Below are 9,932 nucleotides of genomic sequence, written 5' to 3' on the forward strand. Positions count from 1 at the left end.
CTGATTGGCTTCCTCCTGTTCCTATGTTCCAATCACAGTATCATCATCCAAACCTGCCTGAATTCCACAGCTCTCATTGTCGCTGGGTCCAACCCCCACAGCCTAACTCCATTGTTAACAGGTGCCTGGACTCAATAGCTATTCCTGACTGGCGACCTGGAATTGTCAATCATCATTAATGATGTCATTCCCTGTTTGAATGCAGGCTGTCCCAACAGTACAAATACAAGAGCTTGTGCAGGAAGCAGTTACATTGTTGTTTGAACTTAGCTTCTGTTAGTAGGAAAGATTATGATGGCATCTCAAGTGTGTCAGAACTACCACAAGGACTGTGAAGATGCTGTTAACAAGCAAATCAACCTGGAGCTCTATTCCTCCTATGTTTATCTATCCATGGTGTGTATTGTTTTCTTGGGGTCCTGTTTCAAAGTTAAGACTGGGATTTCAATGTATTTTGAGTAGCTAGAATTTCTGTAGGTCTCACAGCTCCAGCGACCTGGGTTCAATTCTGGGTACTGCCTGTGTGGAGTTTGCAAGTTCTCCCTGTGTCTGCGTGGGTTTCCTCCGGGTGCTCTGGTTTCCTCCCATATGCCAAAGACTTGCTGGTTGATATGTTAATTGGCCATTATAAATTGCTCCTTGTATAGGTAGGTGGTAGGGAAATATAGGGACAGGTGGAGATGTGGTAGGAATATGGGATTAGTGTATGATTAGTATAAATGGGTGGTTGATGGTCAGCACAGACTCGGTAGGTCGAAGGGCCTGTTTCAGTGCTGTATTTCTAAACTAAAACTAAATATTAATTGGGTTTATAATGTATCTTTCTAGTTCTCCTAGACTTCAATCAGTGAACACCCTTGAAACAGGGACTCTATTCCTTGCTCTGTAATATTTATGTCCAATTTTGAAAGTAACTCCAAAGTTCCGCGTGGTTTCCAATAGAGGATTCATGATCATGTATAAACCTATTCAACTTGAATGGCAACAATTAAGTTTAGTGACTAGTTAGTGGAACACTGTCTGACTAGTTCTGGTCTGTCTTTCCCCCTTTGTAAATGAGTAAATCCTGTGGTGCTGAATTCTTTTGTTTTGAGTAATGAATTTGCATGAAGCAGTAATTGAGAAGTCTCATTCAGTCCAATAAGACCTTTAGATCACTTGTCTCTTCATTGGTGGACGAAGGATGTCCTGCTGATAAATGTAGTTTAAATGCTGAAATGAAACTTGGATCCAAATAGTGTTACTGCTTTTAGTAATGTCACTGGGAGGAGCATTTCATCATGGTTAGTATTTTACAATATTAACTTGAAAAACCAAGCCCCTTAATTGAAGAAAATTCTTTTGAGATAAAGAATGGATGATTTACCAGGATGTTATTTTTAACATGACCATGAATAAGATTTGGGTCTGACCTCTCCCTTTCCATTTTGCTTCTACCTGCAGTCCTATTACTTTGACCGGGATGATGTTGCCCTGCGTCACTTTGCTGAGTTCTTCAAGGAGCAGTCACGTGAGGAAAAGGAGCACGCTGAGAAACTGATGACATTCCAGAATAAACGTGGAGGCCGAATCATCTTGGAGGACATCAAGGTTAGATTTAATAAGCCGCTCCCTTCAACAGATTGGACTGCAGTTTTGATTCTTTAGGATAAAAGCAAAATACTGCAGATGCTGGAAATCTGAAATAAAACCAAGAAATGCTGGAACCACTCAGCAGGTTTGGCAGCATCTGTGCAAAGAGAAGCAGTTAACGTTTTGGGTCGGTGACCCTTCTTCGGAAATCCGGAATGTTAACTCTGCTTCTCTTTCCACAGATGCTGCCAGACCTGCTGAGTGGTTCCAGCATTTCTTGTTTTTATTTCAGATTTCCAGCATCTGCAGTATTTTGCTTTCATCCTATGTTCCTTTATTCTAATAATGTCAGTACTCAATCTAGAGTTTAATGAGTAAAATTTCTAGTGTTGGTGAGTTGGTATGACTGACCTTTGTCTCCTATATTTATAAAATCAATAAATGGATTTTCAGAAGGAACAACGTCTGCTTTGTCAACTATTGGCTGAAACATACAGTGCTTAACTAGGTAACAGTCTTGAGAATGTGGGCCACAGCTGTAGATGTCCCTTAGATGTAGTTGAGGATTATGAAGGAGAAAAAGAAAATTTAGCATATTTGGGGGAATTGGGATCAGAGCTTTGGCCAAAAATGGCAGTGCAGAGGCAATGAACTGATCCAGTGTCCTGTAATGGTCTGTCAACCCAGTGATTAAACCCCATCCCTCATAGTATTGGGGTGCACAGATTGTCTTTGTTACTGATAACATTGTTGACCTTGAGCATAACATCCCTTGGACTTTGCACTCCCACTAAAAAGACTACTATTCTGTTCCAGAAGCCAGAGCAGGATGAGTGGAGCAATGGTCTGGAGGCAATGCAGAGAGCTCTGCAGATGGAGAAGGATGTGAACCAGAGTCTGCTGGATCTGCACAAACTCTCCACTGGCAACACTGACCCTCATGTAAGTTAATATTGGAATGAGTTTTCAGGTTTGAAGGTGATGATTAGAATCTACCCTTAACTCTGGTAGAATTCCATAAGTTTTTTTTTGTCTTCATATTTAAAAACCAAGACATCCACACTAGATCTGGATCACTGAACAGTTTGCAAGGTACTTGGTTTCTCTGGCATCAATCTTGACTTGACTCCCAGTTTAATGGAATTGATTTGCCACATGTGGGTAAATTTAGGCTTTGTCTGGCTAAATATATCCACAGAATCTGAATGATTTCCTTCTGTGCTGACCACTTGGCCCACTGCCTGTGCTTCTTTCTCCAGAGAAAGTCTCGCTCCCATGTGCAGTACTTGTGCTATTATCCCAGTGCAAATAAAAATCTTATCTAATGAAGATTCTTGCTTTTTTAAGCTAACTATACTCGCCTGTTTCTCTTATGTTCTAGTTGTGTGACTTCCTGGAGACCCATTACTTGGATGAGCAAGTGAAGATGATCAAGAAGCTTGGAGATCACATCACCAACCTGAAGAGACTGGGAGCTCCTGACAATGGCATGGGAGAGTACCTGTTTGACAAGCACACGCTGAGTTAATTAGGGTTCTGCAACAATTAGTTCTATACTTTCTGAATTCTTTTTGATTGCCAGTTTTCTCATCTCTTGCTGTATATAGAAATAAAAGTATTTATCATGGATCTGATCTTTGTATAATTCAATAGCTGACTTGATTATTCAGATCATTATGCCTAGTTATATACTGATTCCATTTAAACCTTTCCCTGGCCAGCCTCCCAAACTTGGTTCAATGCCTTCTGAGGATAACTTACTCACATCTCCCAATTTTCATCGAGAAGCTTGGAGAGGATATCGGAAATATGCAGTTTCTGCGACAGAAGTGTTCTTGCTGCTGTAGCTGAGGTAGCATGAACTTGTGGAATATGGGGAAAGGATACCCAATTTCTACCTGCATATGATCTTTTTGTCCACTTATTATAGACAAGAATTAACCACCTTTAATCTGCCATTTGATTAACTAATATCTGTACCCCTAATTCACCTAAAGGGTATGTTTACCAATGTCTAGCCTCAGTACAGGGAGATGCTTGGGTGAGGTAGTAGGAGACCCCTACGAGTTGACCTCCTAAATCTTCCCTCATAATAGTCTTGCACGTTGCAGAAAGTGCACTGCGACTTTACAGGTCTTAAATTCCATGGGGATTGTGCTCCATCTCTCCAGCGTTATGTGGAGCAACAATGGTCACTTTAAAGCTTCTCCATTTTCTATTTCCCTAATTTGCTGGTTAGGTTGCAGAGTCAGTGTGGATCACTTTCCATCTATTGTGGTCAAGATTGGTATCCCTGGCTTGGTCTAGACCCACCTGGAATACATCAATTTTCCAAGCCATCTTAATTTGGACCCAACTGTGCAAAATGGAATTTCCATTAACAAACTCATACAATTACATTATTAATTACTGACTCTGAACAGATTCAGTTTGAGGAACGCCAATATCAAATACATCATTGACAAGGTTCAACACAAGAGGTAAGGAAAAATGGAAGCCTGTGCAATTGGAGGAAATCTTTCACTATGGGTGGAGATTTGGTTTTTGAGGTGGGAGACAGAGAGTAGGGATAATGGGTATGTACTCCAAACTATGGCTCGTCATCCTTTCCTGGGATCTATACTGTGGCTTCAGCTTTTCATTATATTTATAAATGATATCGATGAAGGAATAGAGTGCAGGATATGCAGGTTTTCTGATGCCACTATGTTGGGTGGCACAGTTAGTGTAAACTGGAGCAGGAATTTGCAAAGGGACACTGATAGAGTAAGTGAGTGTGAAAAATTATGAATGATGGAGTTTAATGTGAAGTTAAGGTTCCATGGACAGAAATTAATCAAAACCAGTGGAGAGATACAAACAAAATTGAAAAAACAAAATCAATGTTCATCTCTCACGAGGGCTGAAAATCAAAGTGGTGGAGGTTATGTTACAGTTGTATAAAGCTCAGGGTTAACCACATCTGAAGTACTGTGTTCATTTTGATCTGTTGGCCTTGGGGGAACAGCACCAATTCACCAGAATGATACTCAGGCTAAATGATAAGGTCACTTTGCACTGACTGGTATGTATTCCTTCGTGTATTGAAGATTAAGTGATGATTATAATTGAGCTGTTGAAGATAATTAATGGGTTTAATAACGTAGATAGAGAGAAACTATTTTCTCTGGGACAGGGCTTCATCTTCAGATTAGGCAATTCAGGGATGATATTGGAAAGCATTTCTTCACAACACGGGAAAATAGAAATCTGGAACTCTCTTCCCCAAAATGGATCAAGTCAACATTCAAAATTGATGTTAGGTTTTTGTGAGTTAAGATCATGAACCAAGGCAGGGAAATGGCATGAAGACACAGAGCAGCCATGATCTAATTGAATGGTGGAACAGACTTGAATTGGCCTCCTCCTGTTCCTTTGTTCCAATCACAGAATAATCTTGTAAATCAACCTGCACTCCACATCCCTGATTGGCTCTGGGTATCTCACCCCACCCCCTGCTCCTTAATTGGTGCCTCGAGGCATAGAGGATTCCTGACTGGCGATCGGGCATTGTCAATCATCATTGGTGATGTCATTCCCTGTTTGAATACAGACTGATCCAGTTGCATAAATACAAGAGCTTGTGAGGGAAGTGGTTAGATTGCTGTTGTTGTGTTTGATTTAACTTCTGTCAATATTAGAAGTGAAGATGGTTTCCCAAGTGTGACAGAACTACCACAAGGACTGTGAGGATGCTGTTAACAAGCAGATTAACCTGGAACTCTATTCCTCCTATGTTTACCTGTCCATAGTGAGTTTTGTATGTTTTGGGGTCCTAATTCAAAATTCAGGCTGTGACTTCATTGTATGCTGTTGTTTAATGAATTGGCTTTTGGATGTATCTCAATAGCTCTCCCTAGACTTAATCCAGTGGATTATATTTAATAGTAATTCTGTAGAAGCTCTCATTAACAGACTGCTCCTGGCTCTGTAGTTGTCTTATTCGGAGATATTTTATACCTGAAACCAGCTCCATGGTTCCATGAAGCTTGTAATTGAGGATTCATCTTGAAGTATTAACTTGGTCAAATTTGTAACTTGGATGACAACAATTAACTTTAATTGAGTGACTCGTGAGTGAAATATGGACTGGCTTTCTCTTTTTACTAATTGAGTGAAATTCTTTGAATCCTCGGTCACGGAACCTGGATCTTGGTACTTGATTGTGCCAAAATGTTAAACTGCTCAATCTGCAAAGTTTTACTTTTTTTTTAATTTAAATCCCTGAATTGGGGAAAGAGATTGTTCAAGGAGGGGGAGGAGGGAACAATGTCCCACTGAAATTTGAGCTTTCAACCTGCACTTGGACCTCTAATAGATTCTACCAAAAAATATCATGGATCCCTCTTGTCTAATTTTAGCCACTTGCCTTGTTTCTACTTCACGAGGAGGGACTTTCAACCTTTTCAGAAAAGATTAATGAAGCCAATTGTGCTTTCTGTAAGAATCATACTTTCTCCCTTAAACTGTAAATGCTTTCAAAAGCAAGGTATTGAAGTCATGAATGGGTATTTCATCTACTATGATACAGCCACCATTTTTGATGTGACCATGGAGGGAATTTTGGATGTGACCTGGCTTCTTCAATTTTTTTTTTTGTCTCTACCTGCAGTCCTATTACTTTGATCGGGATGATGTTGCCCTGCGTCACTTTGCTGAGTTCTTCAAGGAGCAGTCACATGAGGAATGGGAGCACGCTGAGAAACTGATGAAATTCCAGAATAAACGTGGAGGCCGAATCATCTTGGAGGACATCAAGGTTGGGTTTAATGAATGAGTGACCTCCTGTCTGGATCCCTGTAAATTGATGCTTTAGAAAGTATTTGAAAGAATTGATTCCATGGTTTAATGCAGTAATTGTATACATTTGTGACCCACTAGTTGCTTTTCCCCATTGTTCACCTTCTACTTTCTCATGTGTTTTTATTTTAATCCATTGTAAGTGAACTGTCTGACTTTCCTCTTCAGAAGCCAGAGCAGGATGAGTGGAGCAATGGTCTGGAGGCAATGCAGAGAGCTCTGCAGATGGAGAAGGATGTGAACCAGAGTCTGCTGGATCTGCACAAACTCTCCACTGGCAACACTGACCCTCATGTAAGTTCCTAACATTGCAATTTTTCATGCATTGGTGATATTGGAATCTGCCCTTCACTCTACATTGGTAAACTTCTGTGTCAGTTTGTTTTTCATTTTTAGATTTTTGTTTTTGGGCCAAGAAGCCATCTACGCTGTAGACCTGGATCATTAAACTGTTCCCAAGGCACTGTGTATCTGCAGCATCAAAATGTTTCTTGTGCAGTCCATTCCCTGTTTTATTAAAATTGGTTTGCCATTTTTGGGTAATTCTGCTCTTGTCTGATTAAATGTGCCCATGTCACACTGTCCCAATTCCAAACCAGTGTAATTTCCCTTCTGGAGAAGATCCTCATTAAACACCTGTTTGGCATTTTCTATTTCATGTTCTAGTTGTGTGACTTCCTGGAGCCTCTCTACTTGGAGGAGCAAGTGAAGATGATCAAGAAGCTAAGAGATCACATCACCAACCTGAAGAGACTGGGAGCCCCTGACAATGGCATGGGAGAGTACCTGTTTGACAAGCTCACCCTGAGTTGATTAGCATTATAGAACCATAGTTCTGTAATATTGGTAGAAATAAAATGTGATCCATTTCTGGTTATTATGTCGTTTTCTCATTTCTTGCTGTATGTGGAAATAAAAGTATTTATCATGGAGTGGTCTTTTGTTTTTCTTTGTATAGATAAGTAACTCATTTCATTATTCAGATTACCAAGATACCTAGCTGTCTAATATCTGGTTCCACTGCAACTTTACCATGCCTTTTGAGTTTTGCCCTCCTACATCCAGTTTCTGAGAACTGATTTCAATGTCTGCTTAGGATAGTTTGTTCACATCTTCCAATTTCACTGAGAAACTTGTAGGGAATATCTGAAATATGCAATTTTTATCACAAAGGTAGTTTCTTACATCTGCAGCTGAAATGGTGTGCAACATGAGGAAGGGATGCTGAATTTTGTTTTGACCCCTGTTCTCATTGGAGCACAAGGCAATGCAGAGAGATTTGATAGAGATGTGAAGATGCTGACAGGGGAACAAAGGAAGATCTATTCCTGTTAACTGATAGTACAAGTACTTGGGACACACACGTAGGGGGTTTGGGCAAGAGATGACGGAATAGCTGAGGTGAAGCTTTTTTTTTTTAATGACCTGGAACATCCTGCACCGAAAGCAAAAAATGACATCAAAAAGAAATTGGGTGAGCATGTGGAGGCAAAAAAACTTGTAGGTGCGAGAGTAGGAGAATGGGACTGAATGCAGTGTACTGGTAACCAGAGACTCCGTGGACCGAATGGCCTCTTGTGTCATAGATGACTGACATTATTCATTGTAAAATATTCACCATCTTAATCTGCCTCGTGGCCAGGTTGTCATTTGTTCAACCATTACTTGCACCCCTATTCACCAGGAGCCATACTTACGAATGTCTGGGATGAGTGAGTGCAGAAATACTTGGGTCAGGTAGTTATAACACTCTATGTCAGGTTGTAATTTTCCCTCGTAATCAAGTCTCAATAGACTTCAGTTTTGCAGAAGCAACAACACAGGACTTTACAACTCCTAAATGCCCTGGGGCTTGAACTCCATGTTGCACTTAGACGGAGCAACAGAGTTCTGTTCGAAGCTCTCCACTTTTCATTTCCCCAACATGTCAGTTGGTTTGCAGATGTGCTGTGGAATGTTTCGGGCTGGACAATCTCTTTCAATATATTGTGGTTAGCATTGTTAGAATAGATTCATTCTACACCCATCAAACGCAGTGTCAATTCTCCAAGAGATGGATCTAATTGTGTTCAACACAAAATGAAGTTCCATTTGCAGACTGCTGCAATTATGTTGACAAACTCTGAATCTGAGAACAGATTCCATCAGGTTCACTTTGAGAAAACTCCAAGAAGCCAACATCAAATACATCATTGACAAGATTCTACTCAAGAGATTAGGAAAAACGGAAGCACGTGGAATTGCAGGAAACCTTTAAACATGGTTGTGGAGTTGGTTGGGAGGTAGGAAACCGAGAGTCGAGATAATGGGTATGTACTCCAATTGGCAGGATACGACGAGTCATCTCTCCCAGGGATCTGTACCTGGGCCTCAGTTTTTCATTACATTTTTAAATGACATGAAGGAATCGAGAGCCATATATCCAAGTTTGCTAATGACACTAAGTTAGGTGTTACAGTAGGTAGAGTAATTTGGAGCAGAAAATTGAAAAGGGATGTTGATAGATTAGGTGAGTAGCCAAAACTATGATAGATGAATTTCAATGTCAGATAGAGTGAGGACAGAGAGACATAAATCAGAATATTTTCCAAATGGTGAGGAGCTAGGAACTGTGGAGGAGCACAGAGAGTTAGGGGTCCGTGTACAGAAATTACTAAAAGCTAGTGGACTAGTACATAAATGAATTAAAATGTCTAATAGACTGTTAGTCTTCATCTCAAGGAGTCTGTAAAACATAGGGTGGAGGTTATTGTATATTTGTATAAAGCCCTGGTTAGATCACATCTGGAGTACTGTGTTCAGCTTTGATATATTGACCTTGGTGGGAGTGCAGCACAGATTCACCAGAATGATACCAGGGATAAAAGGGTTAAATTACGAGGACAGTTTGCATTAATGACTTTTGTATTCTTCAAGTATAGAAGAGTAAAGAATTATTACAATTGATATGTTGAACATGAATAATAGATATGATAAGGTATCGTTGTGACGGTGTTGCTATATTTCACGTTGGTTTTTGTTGAGGACTCATATTTTACAATTATGGACATTGTTTTATTTTGGGAAAATTGAAAAGGATTGTATGGATTTTTTTTTCACTGGGGTCATTGAAAGGGCACTGAGAGGACTTATTGTAAACAACACTCACTGGAAGTTACCTGTCTTCAGATAAATATCAGCAGGGGCTTTTTGACTTGGAGAAGATATTTACAGAGAAGTGACAGGTCAAAATGTACAGGGGTCAGGAGGCTTGACTCTCGAGATATTGTTTTTGGTTTTGCTTTGAACTGTGTATTGGGGTATAAACTGTTTCAAGGCAATTGGAGAAAACCAGCCAAGAGAGCAGTCACCATCAGCATCCTCTTCCATCTTTTTGAGAACTTCCTGTGAATTAAGTGTAAGAAATAGAGAAACTGATGCTGCATGTCTCCTGAAAAGGCTGCCAGAAACCCCTGATGGTGCATCTCACCTGGAAAACCAGCCAAACTGATCTTCAATGTCGCCTGAAAAGAACTATTCTG

At 40.2% G+C, this 9,932-nt stretch overlaps 1 protein-coding gene and 1 pseudogene across 1 annotated transcript; both read left to right on the plus strand.

The window, feature by feature from the left end:
* The first annotated feature begins 291 nt into the window (after window positions 1-291).
* Window positions 292-3,419, plus strand: LOC137353575 (ferritin heavy chain B-like). Its single transcript, XM_068019940.1, has 5 exons — window positions 292-396; window positions 1,444-1,590; window positions 2,389-2,514; window positions 2,954-3,095; window positions 3,226-3,419. The coding sequence occupies exons 1-5, from the start codon at window positions 292-294 to the stop codon at window positions 3,417-3,419; spliced, it is 714 nt and encodes a 237-aa protein (XP_067876041.1).
* A 1,841-nt stretch (window positions 3,420-5,260) lies between these two features.
* Window positions 5,261-8,668, plus strand: LOC137353576 (ferritin heavy chain B-like; annotated as a pseudogene).
* The last annotated feature ends 1,264 nt before the right edge of the window (window positions 8,669-9,932 follow it).

Source organism: Heterodontus francisci, chromosome 41 (genome assembly GCF_036365525.1).
Source record: "Heterodontus francisci isolate sHetFra1 chromosome 41, sHetFra1.hap1, whole genome shotgun sequence".
Taxonomy (NCBI): domain Eukaryota; kingdom Metazoa; phylum Chordata; class Chondrichthyes; order Heterodontiformes; family Heterodontidae; genus Heterodontus; species Heterodontus francisci.